Source organism: Myxine glutinosa, chromosome 2, assembly GCF_964187855.1.
Source record: "Myxine glutinosa chromosome 2, kmMyxGlut1.1, whole genome shotgun sequence".
In the NCBI taxonomy this organism is placed as follows: Eukaryota; Metazoa; Chordata; class Myxini; order Myxiniformes; family Myxinidae; genus Myxine; species Myxine glutinosa.
In genome coordinates, this window is record NC_136262.1 from 122,178,599 (window position 1) to 122,198,270 (window position 19,672).

The 19,672-nt window shown below is 46.0% G+C and overlaps 1 protein-coding gene across 5 annotated transcripts in view; it reads left to right on the forward strand.

The window, feature by feature from the left end:
• The window catches only part of CDK10 (cyclin dependent kinase 10), a 74,615-nt gene that overhangs the window by 22,148 nt on the left and 32,795 nt on the right, over window positions 1–19,672 (forward strand). For all 5 annotated transcript variants that reach the window (XM_078771575.1, XM_078771576.1, XM_068107222.2 and 2 more), the window contains one exon: window positions 10,286–10,353. In XM_078771575.1, coding sequence (XP_078627701.1) covers window positions 10,286–10,353 — 68 coding nt within the window. The remainder of the gene's footprint in view (window positions 1–10,285; window positions 10,354–19,672) is intronic.

A 19,672-nucleotide genomic window follows, 5' to 3' on the forward strand; every position in this document is an offset into this window, starting at 1 on the left:
AGATTCAAACCCGGCCTACACGGCTCTGAAACACATACCTCTACGAGTCTAGGTTATCCATCAAATTCATGGATTTTCACTTGGGGAACATCTATTTATTATGTTTGCAGGGTGGTGGGTGAAAAGGGGAAAGAATAGATGTGAAATGGACGTTAAGGTTGTGTAAGAAGGAAGGAGGTTGGGACATTAAAATAAGATGAAGGCAAGGAATGGTTTGGGTGGGGGAAAGGGTAGGGGTATGTAGTGTTACGCGTTACCTCCCCAAACCCCAGTTACGGTGCCCCTCAGAGTCTCGAGAGGGAACGCGGCAGAAAGATTTGTTATCTTGAGTGTTCTAATAAACCATGGTAAAACCACACCAATGCAATTGTGTAGAACAAAACAAGTAATTGTATTAAGAACTCTCACATACACAATAGTAACAGTCCGTGCATGAATCCGACCATATATGAATATCCGACCATGAATCCGACCATGAATCCGGCATACAGACCGACCTGCAATTTTTCCTCGAGGAGGCTGTCCGCCTGGTGAATCGTGCATGAATCCCCACGCTGGGTGAAGGTCGAAGTCGTGCAGAACGGCAAGAACAACAGGCAGGTATCGGCGCGGCTGAGGATGAGGAGTTATGAGGTGAGAGGTCAAGAAGATGGTGGCACGGGGTAACGATCCCCCAAAACGTGAGTGCAATTCACGCCCCACGGCCACCAACGATTAAGCCGATATGGAAACCAACGGCGATCAACACGAAGAGGTCGATATGGGAACCAACGGCAATTCACTCAATGATGTCGATATGGGAATCCCAATGACAAAACACGATTCACCAGGCGGACAGCCTCCTCGAGGAAAAATTGCAGGTCGGTCTGTAATGGAGGTAATCTGTAATGTAATGGAGGCGCTTGCTTTCCCGCCAACAATAGTTCACTCTCGGTACCAAAACCTGAGACGCAGGTTTAATTGCAATCGCAATATGGGACGATGTTGCGGGCAATCCCTTTCACGGAAAGCCTCAATTCATTCGCGACCAATATCGAGGAAGTCCGCTCGCAGCCTCGATACCATTCACGGCTGTCTCCTTTCCCCGCCGATTTTCCTCTTCTCTCCTCTTCTGGTTTCTTTGCCACGTTTTTCTTTTTCCTCCACAAACATTTATTTTTACCTTTTACGAAAGTCATCTCTATTTCTCACAGAAATCTTAACAACAATATTACCTGAAACTAAAAATCCGACAAGTATATAATAACAACAAAGGCGGAAGTGACGGATCCGTAACAGTAGATGCATATAAAGTTGGACCCTGACATTCAGGGTGCCAACGTTTGTGGACAACGTGTATTCACGAATGATAAAATGTGACCTGCTTCTACATTAGTGGCCCTGTGCCCCGTGTATTCGTGGTTTTTCGCGTGTGAAAAAAAACAACTAGAACTGCACTCAATAGAGAGCATACTTCCGCCTGGTGAACAGTTTACGTTTTTTTTTTATTATCCCAGAGTAGATCAGAAAATCATAATACAGAATCGCATTTGATCAAAATCATCCGTCCATAACTTTTTGAGATATCCTGCTATAAATCGTTTTTGGCCCAATGGTGAGGAATCACTTAAAAAATTCTACTAGCCGGATCCGAATCCGGATCTTCACCAAAATTGAATCGATTCTTCCTTGTCACACACCCAACCTGTCCACCAAGGTTCGTCCAAATCCATCCACAACTTTTTGAGATATCTTGTTCACAAACGGACAGACAGACAAACAAATGAAAAATCGGTCAGAGACCGAGGACTTTCCGGAATGTACTGTTTTTTTATCGGCCATTTTGGATCAAAATGGCAGGAAATCTATACATGTATATACGCTAAGCAATGGAAGGTAACTGAGTAAGTGTATGAATATCTCTTGTCCTTTCAGAGTTATAGTGGTTTGAAATATATTTTCAATGAAAACTTGGCCCCCTGAGCTTTGACCCCCAAAAATAATTAAAACTAAGCATTTTTGACCATTTTATGTCACGTTATTTTTCGGGAATTGAATAATGAACATTTTGGTGTTGGTTAGAAGGGAATCGGATAATGTTTTACAGAGTCATTAGAAAAAAAACTTTTTGACCTTGAGTTTGACCTTTCAAGGTCACTCAAGGGTCATGGTGCCAAATGAAATGTCGCGTGTGACTTCCTATATGTCAGTAACAGTAAGTGTATGCATATCTCTTGTACTTTTAGAGTTATAGTGGTTTGAAATATATTTCAAATGAAAACTCGACAGCCCCCCCCCCCCCCCCTGATTTCACGTTTTGGGTGACCTTGAGCTTGACCTTGGGCCGAGAGAGTTAAAAATTGGGCACAGTCTATTCCAGGGCAAGGCAAATATGTGTGCAAAGTATGGCGATGCTATGTGCAACGATGTAGACGTAGTACTGTGCACAAACAGACAAACAGACAAACAGACAGACAGACAGACAGACAAACCAACCAACCAACCAACATACTTGCCGGAATGAAAAATCGGTCAGAGACCGAGGACTTGCCGGATTGTACTTTTTTATCGGCCATTTTGGATCAAAATGGCTGGAAATCTATACATGTATATACGCTAAGCAATGGAATGTAACTGAGTAAGTGTGTGCACAACCACAAATTTATACAAATTTATACAAATGCAACCACAAATACACAAATGTTCTGAAATTTGGAAAACAAAATTCAAATTTTTTTTCATCAGAAACATATTTTATTCCCCATGGACACTTCTTTACAATGAGCCATGTCTCCATTTTTTTCTATTCAGCACTTTCGGAGATATAGAGGTGCAAAGATGTTCGGTTTTTTCAAGATGGCGGCCGAACCACGTGACCGATGACGTCATCTTTTTTTTTTTTTTTCTCCACCAGTTTATGCCGACATGGCGTTCATCCAATCAAGATGCAATTTCTTGAAGTTTTGTACTTGTCGAATTATGATGTCATAATGGAGGCCTTGGGCCGAGAGTTAAAAATTGGGCACAATCTATTCCAGGGCAAGACAAATATGTGTGTAAAGTAAAGTGATTCTATGTGCAACAATGTAGACATAGTACTGCACACAGACAGACAGACAGACAAACCAACCAACCAACCAACCAACCAACCAACATACTTGCCGGAATCTATTCCGGCAAGTAACAAACAAACAAACAGACCGACAGACAGACGGGGGTGAAAACATAACCTCCATCCACCTTTGGTGGCGGAGGTAAAAAAACATCTCCCATCAGCCGTGCACACTGCACATGACACTTCTGAAAGCATCTTCCAGGTTTGATATTGATAAATTGATCGTCTGTTTGCCGTGTCGCGAGCAAGGCCTTTGCCGTGTCGCGAACGATTTGAAATCGAAGTTAAGTGATTGTTCCCATTTGTATTTTCGTTAAAACTGTATTTATTTATGGTGTTGTACGTATATTGTGTCCCGACGAAGATTTTTCGGTGCAAATCTTTCATACCTGTATTGAAAATCGTGTTAATTCGTGTCGTGTCTTGAGGCCTTGTACAGTGTACACTGTACAACCTTGAGGCTTTGTTTTTCTCTCAGCGGTCCGTCGTTTGTGATCCAATAACTTTCGTTCTCTGTATTCCCAGTCTTTTCACCCATAGCCTACTTCCTTGTGTAAATCTCAACTCAAAAAAAACAAAAAACATTTCCTTCTCTGTTCTCATTCGTTTATTCATTCTTATTCGTTCGTTCGTTCTTCGACCACGTGTTTCTCCCCCATTTCCCCAGATAGTTTTCACAGTTATTAACCTTCAATGTTTACACTTTCCCCTCAAGTTATGTATTCCGTCATATTTTATAACACCTTTTTCTTCTTCTTTAAAAGGCTGCTTTCGACTTGCTCACCAAATCAATTCATCCCAAAAAAAATATCCATCTCCTATAGTGCCTTTTTTCTACATTCCCTAAACTCTCCTGCACTCCATCCTCCATCCAGCGTCCTTAAACGTATTTTTAACTCGAAGGTCACAAGAAACTCATTTTGCAATAAATGTTCGTTTCCCATAAATCGTACACTTTCTAAAATCCAATCTCACCCCTCCCCTCCAAATCTTCCCCATAACCCCTCCCCTCCAAATCTTCCCCATCACCCCTCCCCTCCAAATCTTCCCCATCACCCATCCCTTTCAAATCTCCCCCCTTGCCCCCTCCCTCCTAAACTACCCCCTCGCCCCTCCCCTCCTAGACTCCTCCCTCACCCCTCTCCTCCAAATCTCCCCCATATCCCATCCCTTTCAAATCCCTCCCCTTGTCCATTCCCTCCCAAACTCCCCCCTCACCCCTCCCCTTCAAATCTCCCCACCCTCATTGCTTCTCAATTTCCCCCCTCTCACTCCCCCTCCTCAAAGCGACCTCCCCGCTTCTTCCCCCTTCCAACTCTCACCTCCATCTCCCCCAACCTTCTGCCTCGCTCTTCCCCCTCCTCAAATAACACCTCATTGTGTCTCACCCAATCACCATCAAACCTTTTGTCCGCCCCATCCTTCCCTTTCTCCGAGCTATTCTGAAATCTCTGACACACCTTCAACAGCTCTCCCTACCTCTTCCACCTCTTCCACATCTTACCCTACCCCTCCTCCCCCCTGTTCTGTATCTGATGCTCCCCCTTCCTCTTCATTAACGGTATGGACCTCAAACATCCGGGGCCTTCGTTCAAACTTAACTGATCTCTCCATACAGGTTGCTTCTGTCAAACCAGACGTGATCTGCTTAACAGAAACTTTCCTCCTTTATGATGTCTCTGATTCCTTAGTATCTCTCCCGGGCTACTCCCTCCTCCGGTATGATAGACCTGAGCCTCGTCCTGGAGGCGGGGTTGCTATCTTTATCAAAAACTCTCTTCCTCACTCGCCCTGCACTGCACTCTCTCCACCTCACCCCCAGGAATACCTCTGGCTACGGCTTCCCCTTCGCTCCCACCTCTTGTTCATATGTGTGTCGTACCGTCCACCAAACAGTGATGACTCCATCTACATCTCGCTGTCTGATAATATGGACCAACTTCTATCAACTCATCCAAACTCTCTCTTCCTCATATGTGGTGATTTCAACTGTCATCATGCCAGTTGGCTGGGTGTGGGTACCTCTCTCACCAGCCATGGCTCCTCAGCAAAGGACTTCTGCGACTCACTGGGACTGACACAATCTGTCAATTTCCCGACCCGGATCTCAGTCAACGGAACATCTTCTCTTCTGGACTTGGTTATGACTAACTTCACTGAAAATGTCTGCTGCTCTTCTTCTGCTCCAATCGGATCATCTGATCATGTCCTTGTTAAAGTGGACATCTCTCTGACCATCCTCAGGGAGCCTGCTCAGCGTTGACGAGTCTGGCATTTCACTCAGGCCAACTGGCACGGTCTTCAAGCAGCCATCAATCATCTGGACTGGTCTCCCATCTCTACCACCTCTGACATCAACTCATCCTGGGAATTCTTCCAAAGTAAATTGCTCTCTCTCATGCACAGATTTATCCCATCTCGTCTTCAGTTGTCATACCCTTCCTCCCGTCCATGGTACACGGAAGCTTGTGGTGAGGCTGTTGCCCAGAAACAACTTGCCTTCGTCTCCTGGAAAGCAAATCCAACGGAGGGAAATCTCATTTCCTTTCACAAAGCCCGAAACAAGTGTGTGTCCACCCTCAGGAGAGCCAGGAAACAATATCTCTCCGTTCTCAGGACCGAACTCTCTTATCTGTCTCCCTCTTCCAAATCCTGGTGGCGTCTGGTCAAATCCGTTTCTGGTGTTTGTTCCCCCTCCATCCCCTCCCTTACCTCAAACGGCTACACAGCTGACTCCGCACGTGAAAAAGCTGAATGCCTCAACTCTGTGTTTGCCTCTAAATCTTGTGTCCCAAACCCATCCCTCTCTGTACCCACCATACCCAGTCGTACCCTGCTGCTCCTGGACTCCGTGTCCTTTCCTCCTGACAAGGTGGAAAAGTTTCTGTCAACCCTCGACTCTGATTCTGCAACTGGACCCGACGGCATCAGCCCACGGGTCCTAAAATCCTGCTCTGCCGCTCTATCTCACCCTCTCTCTGTTCTCTTCACCCTCTCTTTTGCTCAAGGTCAACTGCCATCTGCTTGGAAATCAGCCAACATCACCGCTTTGCACAAAAAAGGTGCAAAAACAGATCCTAGCAACTACAGACCAATCAGCCTTCTCCCAATTATCAGCAAAGTCATGGAATCCATCATTGCTTCGGATATGAAATCTTTCCTCTTCTCCAATGGCTTGATCTCTGATCATCAATTTGGTTTCACACCAGGTCACTCTACTCTGGACATGCTGCTTCTGCTGTCTCAACAATGGATGGAGGTCCTCAATGCCAAACAGGAAATTAGAGCTGTCTCCCTCGACATATCACGTGCCTTCGACACGGTCTGGCACCCCGCTCTGCTCACCGAACTCTCGTCCTTTGGTATCCATGGAAATCTCCAAGCATGGCTGGCGGACTTCCTCTCTAGTCGTAGTCAACGTGTGGCCCTGAATGGGTTTCTCTCATCTCCTCTTCCTGTTCAGGCTGGAGTTCCACAAGGCAGTGTTCTGGGCCCCGTGCTTTTTCTGGTCTTCATCAATGATCTCTCTGACTCTCTTGAAAATCCTCTCTATCTCTTTGCTGATGACTCCACTCTCTGCCGCTCCATTCCTCTTCCCTCAGATCGGCAGTCTGCAGCCTCCTCACTCTCTGAAGACTTGGACAAAATCACAGACTGGTCAAACAAGTGGAACATGTCTTTCAATCCTGACAAATCTCACACTCTTACTATGTCTCTCCGAAAAGATCGACTGGACAACCCTCCCATCTACTTTCTCAACAATCCTCTCCAAGAAGTTCTGTCGCTCAAGCTTTTGGGTCTCACTATCTGCCATGATCTTTCTTGGGAAAACCACATTTCCAAGCTGGCCTCCAAAGCCAGTCGCCGACTGGGCATCCTCCGTCGTGCGAAGTCCTTCCTCGGCACACCTGAGCTCCTCACCACATACAAGGCTTTCATCCGCAGCTCAATGGAATACTGTTCTCCCCTATGGGCCGGTGCTCCTGCCTCACACCTAGCTCGGCTTCACGCTGTTGAAACCAAAGCTTTCAGAATTATTGGAATCTCCCCCGATGAAGCTATCTCTGAGGGCCTTTCACTCACTCACCGCAGGCAGGTAGGTGGTCTTTCTGTCTTCTACCGACTCCTCTCCGGCCTTGCACCCCCAGCTCTCTGTGCTCTGTCCCCCAAATATTCCTACAGGTCGCACAAGATCTGCCAGCAACCCTCTGATGGTTAAACTGCCGAAATCTCGGCTCTCTGCTCACCTTCACTTTTTCATTCCTCTTTTCTCCCGCCTCTGGAACAAACTCCCTCACTCCCTTCAATCCCACTCCTCCCTCCAGGTCTTTAAAACAGCTGTTCACCACCATCTCTTATCTTCCCCCATCCAAAACCTTGATCGTTTCTACCCCCGCTAATTCACCCCAGATCCACCTTGTTTGAAATTCCAACTTCTTTCCTGGAAGTCCTGGCAGTGTCCAAATGTTTTATTCCTCTCCCACCGCCCCCTTCCCATGCCCCCCCCCCCCCAAAGCCCTCGCCCTCTCTCAGATCTCTCGATGTCTCCATGTCTCTCGGTCCCTGCTCTCAAATGTTGTGTTTGTGTCCTTCCCCCTCTCTCCCCATCTTGTCTACCGCTCCCGATGTTATATGTTTTATGTGTCGGTTTGTCTTTCTGTGTGATTAATGTTCGCTCTTTCACGAGCCTCGATCTTGTATACAAAAAAAAAAAAAAGGTATCATGCATGAAACTACTTCAGTCACGCATAAACCATCACCCTTCCAGGCTGCTTCTGCTGTCTCAACAATGGGTGGAGGTCCCCAATGCCAAACAGGAAATTAGAGCTGTCTCCCTTGACATATCACGTGCCTTCGATACGGTCTGGCACCCCGCTCTGCTCACCAAACTCGCCTCCTATGGTCTCCATGGAAATCTCCACGCTTGGCTTGCGGACTTCCTCTCCAGTCGTAGTCAACGTGTGGCCCTGAATGGGTTTCTCTCATCTCCCCTTCCTGTTCAGGCTGGAGTTCCCCAAGGCTGTTCTGGGCCCTGTGCTTTTTCTGGTCTTCATCAGTGATCTCTCTGACTCTCTTAAAAATCCTCTCTATCTCTTTGCTGATGACTCCACTCTCTGCCGCTCCATTCCTCATCCTTCAGATCGGCAGTCTGCAGCCTCCTCACTCTCTGCAGACCTGGACAAAATCACAGACTGGTCAAACAAGTGGAACATGTCTTTCAATCCTGACAAATCTCACTCTCTTACTATGTCTCTCCGAAATGACTGACTGGACAACCCTCCCATCCATTTTCTGAATAATCCTCCTCAAGAAGTTCTGTCACTCAAGCTTTTTGGGCTCACTATCTGCCATGATCTTTCCTGGGAAAACCACATTTCAAATCTGGCCTCCAAAGCCAGTCGCCGACTGGGTATCGTCCGTCGTCCTTCTTTGGCACACCTGAGCTCTTCACCGCACACAAGGCTTTCATCCGCAGCTCAATGGAATACTGTTCTCCCTTCTGGGCCGGGGCTCCTGCCTCACACCTAGCTCGGCTTCACGCTGTTGAAACCAAAGATTTCACAATCATTGGAATCTCCCGTGATGAAGCTAACTCCGAGGGCCTTTCACTTACTCACCGCAGGGAGGTTGGTGGTCTTTGTCTTCGACCAACTCCTCTTCGGCCTTGCTCCCCCAGCTCTCTCTGGGCTCTGTCCCCCAAATATTCCTGCAGGTCACACGAGATCTGACTGCAACCTTCTGATGGTTAAACTGCCAAAATGAAGACTCTGCTCACCTTCACCTCCTTCATTCCTCTTTTCTCCCACCTCTGGAACAAACTCCCTCACTCTCTTCAATCCCACTCCTCCCTCCAGGTTTTTAAAACAGCTGTTCACCCCCATCTCTTATCTTCCCCCATCCAAAACCTTGATCTTTTCTACCCCCGCTAATTTCACCCCAGATTCACTTTTTTGAAATGCCAACTTCCTTCCTGGAAGTCCTTGCAGTGTCCTTGTGTTTTATACTTCTCCCACCCCCCCACCCCCCTTGCCACGCCTCCTCTCCCCAAGCCCTTCCACAGATCTCCCGATGTCCCTGCTCTCAAATGTTGTGTTTGTGCTTCCCCTTCCTTGACATCTTGTCTACCGCTACCCTTGTTATATGTTTTGTGTGTCTGTTTTTCATTTTTTGTGTGATAAATGTTAGCTCTTTCACGAGCCTCGATCCTGTATACAAAAAAAACCAAAAAAAAACCTACCAGCCTTGCACATAACAGTTCTAAAAGCGTCTTTCACACGTCACGCATAAAACTACTTCAGTCACGCATAAAGCCGCTATATGTGTACAACCACGTGATTCGACATTATTTTTGTGGGCCTATTCACAGTTGTTATGCCTCTGCCGATGGAGTCGCCGGAGTCATTATGTTTTCAGGTTGTCCATCTGGCGGTTCGGCTGTCCGTCCGTCCGTCCGTGATAGGTTTTCGTTTCCGTGATAGGTTTTCGTTTCCGTGATAACTTGAGAACGGCGAAAGGGATCTTCGTCAAACTTGGCGCAGGTATCTATAATGAGGTAAAGATGAACTGATTAGATTTTGCCGTCACGGGGTCAAAGGGCAAAGGTCAGAGGTCATGTCAGGTAAAATGTGATAACTTGAGAACAGCTGAATGGATTTAAAGCAAACTTTGTACAAGTATGTATAATGATGCATCAATGTGGGCAGAGGCATATCGGTCGACGTCGTGACGTCGAAGAGTGCTGTTTTAGTTCTGATCTGCTTCTGCATTCACAGGCCTGTGCTTCGCGTATTCGTGTTTTTTGTGGGCTTATTCACGGTTTTTCATGGAATTCTTGATTTTCCCTTATGTATGACGAACCACCAGGAACCTATTTGCCCGTTTTCCCATTGAAACAATGCCCCCCACATTTGTGGATTCGACATTCTCTGCATATTCTCGGAATGTATCCGTCGCGAATGTCGGTGTCCGACTGCAATATAATAGAAATGACCAACGCAGGTGTAACGTGGAGCTTCTTTTCCGGATTCTTGACAGAATATTATATTGCAGGCAATGACTCCAAATCAACCACCAATGTCATGAAGAGATTTGTAAAATTGCATTGCACTTCATCACTTGTAAAGTGTCTGTATGTAAATGTGCATACATAGAGGTGTGTGTGGGTAAGTGTGTTCGCATGTGTGTATGTAGGTGAAGTGCATTATGCAACAGGTGCTCTGTGGACTTCACTTCTTGCATCAGAACTTCGTCATCCACAGGTGACTTTCTGGCTTCACTGGTTATCCAACATCACGTAATGTTCACATGTACCACATAGGAGACTGTGAGCTCAGGTGATGCCTTTATGGTGTGGCTGGTCAGGTAGCAAACTGGATTAGTGATAGGAAGCATAGAGTGATTGTGAGTGGGAGGATGTGTACCTGGGAGTATTAAGTAGTTGGGCACCATAGGGATCGGTAATGGGACTATTATTATTCATAATTTACATCAATGATTTGGATTGTGGGATTAAGAGTCAGATTTACAAATTTGTAGATGACACTGAGCTTGGAGTTCAGGTAGAATCCAGAGTGAACTGCAAAGCCGGTCCATGTCCGCTTGGTATTCGGACTTTTTTGTTCCATGTGCTAAAAACAAATACAAAAGCATTGACGATTTTAGGTGACCTTGACTTTTTGACCATGCCTGCTTTCTCTGGGGGTGAGGGAAAGGGGGGGGGGGGGGTGTGTGGGTTATTGGTGTTGGGGGGGGGGGGCAGATGGTGGATTGGGGGTTGTGGGCGAATGAGAATTTAAAAGTGATTCCGCTGTACAAACAATGTTCCGCTGTCGGCACGGGTTAGTCCATTTATTAATGGGGGTGTTTTGTCATCGTACAATACATTATATAGTTTGAATTTGCTAAACAATATCGATATGTATTAACATTACAACTTGATTGTGATTACTGTTACATTTGTGTCCATTAAATGTACCGGTCGTTAAATATTCCACTTGGCCTGCTTTTTCCACTAATACAAACTTCACCCCATAATTTTGTAATAGTCCTGTCTGGTTAAACATCAGGGAAAACATTTTTAATCACCTCATCAGGTGACAGTGATTTCTTTCCTCGAGATGGAGCATTCCCAGTGTGCTGTGCCTACCTATCACCACTCATAAGGTGATATGATTTGTCGGCAAAGTGAGACCCACCCTCGGTCTCATCTCGAAACATTGTGACCCACGATCAGTCTCACGTTATCTCTCGTGACCCCATTGGTTGCATGACGTCATTGAATTTGGGGGCCCTGGGCACATGCCCCTTGTGCCCATGTGTTAATCCACTACTGATGACAGGGACCCGTGGAAATTGGCATCATGTAAAATGTGACCTTTAATCCTCAGTACCCCCATTCTTCTTCAAGCCCTCTTCCTAAAACCCAAGTCTTGAAGCACCGCTCCCAAACTCCAAGTCCATGACCTTCCCCTCCGAACCCAGAGGCTCCTGTCCTCGGCACCCCTCAAAACCCCCTCCCCACAACAACTCCTCAACTAATCCACCCCCCCCCCTAAACTCCCCTCTCCCAAGTCTGTCCATCTTTGCCCTCCCTACTCCCTCCGAACACAACATCCTGTCCTCCCCACTCTCTCTTCCTCCCCCTTGTAAAATTAAAAGTGCATTCTTACATCAGATAGATAGACAGACAATACAAAATAGCATTACACAGACATAACACGAGGGCATCCTTACATCAGATAGATAGATAGACAGACGATACAAAATAGCCTTACACAGACATTACACAAGGGCATTCTTACATCAGATAGATAGATAGATAGATAGATAGATAGACAGACAATACAAAATAGCATTATACAGACATTACAAAAGGGCATTCTTACATCAGATAGATAGATAGACAGACAATACAAAATAGCATCACACAGACATTAAACAAGGGCATTCTTACATCAGATAGATAGATAGATAGACAGACAATACAAAATAGCATTACACAGACATCACACAAGGGCATTCTTACATCAGATAGATAGATGGACAGACAATACAAAATAGCATTACACAGACATTACACGAGGGCATTCTTACATCAGATAGATAGATAGATAGATAGACAGACAATACAAAATAGCATTATACAGACATTACAAAAGGGCATTCTTACATTCGATAGATAGTGTTACGGATTCGTCACTTCCGTTGTGGTGGCTTTCATCCACTTGAGACATTTCTGGTTCCATGTATTATTATGGGTATTGTTGTTCAAGGGAAATGGTTATTGTGGTTCAAAGGTTAAAAGCGCTCATGGTAAAAATGAGACAGGAAATCGGATCGTGACCCGGAAGAGAAAGGGAGGAAGAAGAAGAAGTCGTGAGGAGTGAAAGGCGTTCTGAAAAAGCTCCGGACCTAGCCTGGTCGAGCGTTCATGGCGAGTGAACTTTGAGTCCTTGAAAGGAATCTCGGGCCATCGGTGTTACCGCGTGAGTTGTGGAAAAGCCTGCGAAGCCAGGTACAAGGGTGAAATTCCAGAGAATCTTCGCCTCAAGGCCGCGGCTCGAGTGAGAGCCGTCCGCCATTTCGTCCCGCACGCAACCTTCATCGGGAAAGGTTTTTTGTCGTGTCGGTTGGGCGTATCCTCCGGTGGTTTGCCGGGGACGGCTGTGCAATACAGCCGCGTCTGAAGATTGACCTGCGGTTCGCTGATTGAACGGCAAATGTGTACGCGTGCGTCTTTGGAGATTTCCCTTTCTACCGCGAGTGCTGGGTGTTCGACCACGTGACTTCTGTGTCGCTTCGACCGTCTACGCCTCGGTTGCTCTTGATCGGACATTGTTCCAACGATCGCCGGAGCGCATCAACTTCGCCTTGGAGGGTTATAGAGACATTGAGGAGGGCTCGGTTCCATTTCCTGGGAGTGCCGTGAGTTTGGGGTTACGTGACTAGATAAGGTGGTACCACTTTAAGATTTGATTGTAGGGTTGATTGCCCCCATTGTTGTATGGTTCTTTTTTTGTGTGTGCTTTTAATATAATATTTGTTCATTGACAACCAAGGGTGTGGTTTCCTTATTGATTTGGATTGTTTCCTTTGATGGTTTCATGGATGGTTTCATTAGTGAGTGATTGCGACATGGAATAACATATATATCTTTCTGCCGGGGTTCCTCTCGGGGTTTCGGAGGTTACCGAGACCAGGAGATTGCAGAGGACCCCGTAACAATAGACAGACAATACAAAATAGCATTACACAGACATTACACAAGGGAATTCTTACATCAGATAGATAGATAGACAGACAATACAAAATAGCATTACACAGACATTAAACAAGGGCATTCTTACATCAGATAGAAAGATAGATAGATCTACAATACAAAATAGCATTACACAGACATTACACAAGGGCATTCTTACATCAGATAGATAGATAGACAGACAATACAAAATAGCATTACACAGACATTACACAAGGGCATTCTTACAACAGACAGACAGTCAGACAGATATGTAGATAGAAACATACAGATATATAGATAGATAAGATAGATGGAAATATACACGGAGGCATGTAGATAGATAGACACATACACACAGATAGATATGACAGACAGACACACAGATAGATGTGTGTGTGTGTATATATATATATATACAGTATATATATATATATATATATATATACAGTATATATATATATATACATACCATATGGTGTATGTGTATATATATATATATATATATATATATATATGTGTATATATATATATGTGTATATATATATATGTGTATATATATATATGTGTATATATATATATATATATATATATATATATATATATATATATATATATATATATATATATATATATATATATATATGTGTATATATATATATATATATATATATATGTATATGTATATGTATATATATATATATATTGTTGCGGATATGAGGATTATGTTTTTTTATTGTGTTGTATTGTATAGTAAATTGTTGTGCAATATTGCTTTATTCTGGACCCTCCTGCCTCCAGTGTTGTATAAAGGTCAAAGGGCGTTCCCGTAGTTAATTCCATAAAGCATACACGTTAGCCAATCGTAGATTTCCCCCTGGTTGATAGTTATATCTTTATTATGTGTATTAGGGTAAGGCCTTGTCTTCCATTAAGATGACACTCCATTGCACCAAGTGAAATAGAGTAGATTCCTTTCACTTTCCCCTTTCATCATTGCCAAGCCTCGATTGCCAATTACATCCCCTCCAAAACCACCATTGAACATGTGCTCGGGTCGGGGAAGAAGGGCGTGTCCGCCCGTCGTCATCAAGGGCGGAGCCAGAGGGTCGCGCGACCAACCAGGGCCGAGGTGAGCACACCGATGGGCGTGTCCTGAAGGCCGGCGGCTTGATCACCGGAGGCGCTATAAAAGCGCGCGCGCAAGGTACACCAAAAAACATTAAGGGAATCACAAAGCCTGCTATTCGTCGCCTTGCTCGCAGAAGTTGGACCAAGCAAGAGAGAAAGAAGGTGGTTGGACAGAGAGACGTGCCAAGAAAGAGTTGAGCCAGAGAACCAGCAGCTTTGGGTTACACAAGCAGCGTTGACTCCACCAGGCAGCGTCGACCCGTTGCCCCACGGGAACCAGATTGCGGAGGCATCGGTGGCCGTCGGGGTCCAGCCCGGCGTCCCGTGCGGGATCAAGCCGAACCATCTGCCCCAGCTAAACCTTCCCAGTCCTCCTTCCAGCATTTATTCCTGCCTTTACATCCTTCTTGTGTACGTGAGTTTGTTTTGTTTGTTCTGTCCATGGGTATTTAATTAAGCTTGTATAAGGTAATAATTGCACTGTGTCTCTAATTCTTCTGTATATTATTTTCTTATCTTTCCTTCTTCCTTGGTTACTTTGAGCGTGTACATAATAGGAATAAATTTAGTAGTATTGCCAACCTTTTTGTCTTCTTCTTCTTCTTCTTCTTCACATCCGTGTCGCTTTTGTCTTTTCCATATTGAATATCTGTGGCGCGATCCGGCCAACGTTCGGGAATCGGGTTAGTCGGGGTAACTGTTCGGGCCGCGGGGCCTCCGCTCGGCAAAACCAACATCTTATCCGCGGTCCGTAACAATATATATATATATATATATATATATATATATATATATATATATATATATATATACAGACTTGGCATTTAATATGGAATTTTTTTTTTTGGGGACTTGAGTTTACTATCTTAACTCAGTATATCAATCTCGTGAGTTTCTTTTACACTTTGGTGATTTATTTGTTAAAAGAACCATGTCACTGTCTGTTGCAGCAAGAAGTCAACAACAGGATTATATCACAGGTGGCGTGGCAAAATGTACGGACAGGTGCATTTGATGATTGGCTTCACAGTCGGGTATACAAGGGTTGTTGCGTTCTGTATTAGTGGAAAACAACTGCTGCACATCTCCAAAAGTTATTGCCGCTTCCTCTGGAGATGGTCCGTCAACTCGACAATGCTGTTTGCCATGGAGTGGTGGCTTTACGAAATTACGGCATGAAACAGCGTGCTATTGCTCGGCAGTATGGCATCACTCGAGGTCAGGTGTCAAAGATCCTGAAACGAAATACTCAGAGGGGTGTCCCTACTCAAATACCGAGGGCAGGACGTCCCCGCAGAACCACAAGGAGGGATGATCGCCAGCTGCAACGGTTAGTCCGCAATGGCCGTACCAAGTCAGCTAATCGGCTTAGGGCTGAGTGGCAGCAACTGACAAATGTGCCTGTATCCAGAAGGCTAGTCAACCAACGACTGGTTCAAGCAGGCTATCGTGCCAGGCGTCCCCTGAGAAAGCCACGCCTGACCAGACAACACTGCCAGCGCCGATTGCAGTGGGCCAGAGAGCACCGTCAATGGCAGCCAGGACACTGGAATCACGTGATCTTCAGTGACGAGTCTAGATTTCTGGTCTATCGTCAAGATGGTCGCGTCCGAGTGTGCAGACAAGTGCATGAAGCCTACAACAAAGATTGTATAGTGCCAAGAGTCCAAGCTGGAGGTGGTGGGGTGACGATTTGGGCTGATTTTCATGCAGGGGGCAAAACTGACCTGGTTGTTCTGAATGGAAACCTGAACCAGTTCAAGCACAGGGCCATTCTGGAAGAAACATTGCTTCCATTTGCTCGTGCAGCCTTTCGAGGAAACTTTGTCTTCCAAGATGACAATGCACGGCCTCATCGTGCTTGCATGATCCAACACTTTCTTGCTGACCGTGGTGTAGGGCATATGGAGTGGCCTGCCATGTCCCCGGATATGAATCCGATAGAGAACTTGTGGGCAGAATTAACGCGTCAAATCGACCAGTTGGACCAGCAGCCGACCTCTGTGCGTGAATTGCAGCAGGCTATTGTCACTGCATGGCAAGCGATTCCTGTCCAAACCTTGGCAAATCTCGTGAACAGCATGCCTCAACGTGTACGTGCTCTCCTGAATGCTCGTGGGGGTTACACGAAGTACTGAACTGTAATTTTACTGTCCGTAATCCCAGTCGTAATTTAACTTTTGTTTTTGTTAAAAAAAAATTGGCTAAAGTGCAAAATAAAGAGATACTTCTGGAAAACGTACAGAAGTTTAACACAGTACTGTCCATGAATTGAGTTCGATATCAGTTTACATCACTTTCAAGGATCAATTTATTTGTTTCGAAATGTCAAATGTGGTTTTTGTTTCTTTTAAAGGTCACATTAACAAAATCTAGAATAATTTTAACATAATTCCAATGAACTTTTGGTTCTGAGACATCTTGAAAAGTAAGTTCACCCCCACAAAAAAAAAATTCCATATTAAATGCCAAGTCTGTATATATTGTTGCGGATATGAGGATGGCATTTTTTTTTTATTGTGTGTATTGGATTGTGGTAAACTGCTGTGTACCATTAGTTGGATATGGCCCCTCTTGCCTCCAGAGTTGTATAAAGGTAAAAAGGGCGTCTCGGTAATTAGTCCATAAGCATACACATCAGCCAATCATAGAATGCCCCTGTTCGATAGCTTATATCTTATTATGTGTCTTAGGGTAAGGCTGTGTCTCCCATTCACTTAAATACTCCATTGTACCAAGTGAAATAAGAATAGGTCCCCTTTCATTTCATTTCGATGGCCAACTGCATTTTGGGTGGTTTTTCTTCAACCACCATTGGCCACGAGGCAGGGTTGGGGAAGAAAGGCAGGTCCCCACCTCGTCAGAGAGGGGAGGAGTGAGCCAGCCCCACTTGACCAACCATGAACAAGGGGTTTGGCTTGAGAGGGCGGAGGAAGAGCGTTTGGGGGAGGTTCGCAAAGGTTGAGGGGCGGGGCCTATATAACCCGCCGGCGGGGCGTTCCCGAGGAGTTGAGACAAGGAGGGAGGAGACAAGAGCTGGGTCGTCAGAGAGTTGCGCTTTTACTGAGTCCAGAGAAAGAGCTGGGTCGTCAGAGAGTTGCGCTTTTACTGAGTCCAAAGAAAGAGCTGGGTCGTCAGAGAGTTGCGCTTTTACTGAGTCCAAAGAAAGAGCTGGGTCGCCACAGCAGATGCGCTTTTACTGAGACAAGCAGCTCCGACCCGTGACTCCGCGCACACGACAGGCTCGGTGGCATCAGCGGCCGTCGAGGTCCAGCCCGACGTCCCGTGCGGGATCAAGCTCCAGCCAGCTCCGTGCCGCCCCCCCCCCCCCCCCTCCAGCCACACACCTCCTTCCAGCAATCCACTCTGCAATTCCCCACGTGAGTCAGTGTCTTTGTTTGTTCTGTCCTGGGTAGGTAATTAAGCTTGTATAAGGAATTCACTGTGTCACCTGCGTCTCATGTCCCTGTAAATAATCGTGACTGCTCCTTTTTGCTTGTGTGTGTAAATAATAAATCCCGTTACTCTTCTGTACGTCTTCTTTCTCTTTGCATTCGGTCGCTTTAGAGTTTTCCCGATTGAGTAGCTGTGGCGCGATATGGCCAACGTTTGGGTTGAATCGGGTTTTAGTCGGGGAATAACTGTTCGGCCGCGGTTACACCACCGCTCGGTCAAAATAACATCTAATCCGCGGTCCGTAACAATATATATATATATACATATATATATATATATTGTTACGGACACGACTTAGATGTTATGGTGGGCCGAGCGGAATGGCCGCCGTGTTCGCACAAGTTACCCGATTACACTCGAACGTTGGCCGAATCGCGCTATGCTAAATCAATGAAGGAAAGGACACAACGGCTGGGTTAAATGACACGACACAAGGGGTACAGTTCTCAAGACCTCCGGAGGAGGATATAATATTGGGTATGCAGAACGTTTAGATTACACGGCACAAGAGGTACAGCACAGAAAGGTGGGCACTTAGACACGGTCTTATCTTATTCCTGACAGACCACAGACAAACGGGACAAGACTGACTCACACAGGGATTGATGGCAGGGGAGGGCAGGCAGTCGATAGCTCAAGGTGCACCTTGGCTCAGGGGCAGAATCGACCCGGTCCGGTCCAGAGAGGCGGGGAGGTATTTTCTCAGCGCTGGAGGTGGCGTCCGTTTCTCTTCAAGCTCAGGCGCATCTGACGTCACCTCCGTCTCCCTGCGCATGTCCAGCGGGGAGTGACACGCCCTCGGCTCGTTAGCTCCGCCCCAGATGGAATCGGTCCGCCGCTTCTTATTGGCTGCGGGGGGGTTACCGGGCTCCGCCCTTGACGAGGAGCTGACAGTGAGCCCCTGAGTGGTAACCCCGTCGGAGCACATGGTCAATGGCGGCTAACCAAGCCGGAGTGAGGACGCGCACTCCCCGCGCCGCTGTTGTTGTTGTTGGTGTTGTTGTTTCATGAGGAAGAGATGCGGGGAGGTATTGGGAGGTCCTAAACTTACTACTGGTGCCATACAATCACATTCTGGTGCAACGAAGAGTCAGAATTAATGGAAACGAGTCCTTAACTGACATAGACTAAGAATAACTAGCAAGATGTCCTATAGTTGTCTACGTGAGATGCGGTGAACCTGGGCACGACATTTAATGGGGGAAAAAGGGGAAGGTCGGGGCTACAGAGTGTTGTTTACAGACAATGGGACTAGGGAATGGGGGATTGGGGATAGTTGGGGAGTATTGGGGAAATAGGGGAATATTTACAAGCGGATATGGATGGAGGCCAAATCCCATATCCGCAACATTGCACCCTTCTCTACCTCGGGGCGTCCCGACCCGATAAATTTTTACTTGCTTTAGTGTGGCACTCAGATGTAGTTCCCTCTACTATTAACTCAACCCTGAGTGCGACAGTTTTACAGATGTTCACAAATGAGTAAATATGTCCCCCTGCGACGTTGCACCCTTCTCCTCACCGAAACACACCCACAGGATAACCGAATCGCGGAAAGAATCCTCAAACTAAACATACAGCCGGTAGGGAGCATTATTTACACAAGACTACACTGATATTTACACTACGATCCAGGACCTGTTTTTGGAGGAACACATGCAGATGTTATGCATAGAGAGAGCACGCATGCCAGCATCGATACACCAACCCACGAGTGCTCTGTGGCCCTACGGCCTTTAATAATGTGCAGAGCA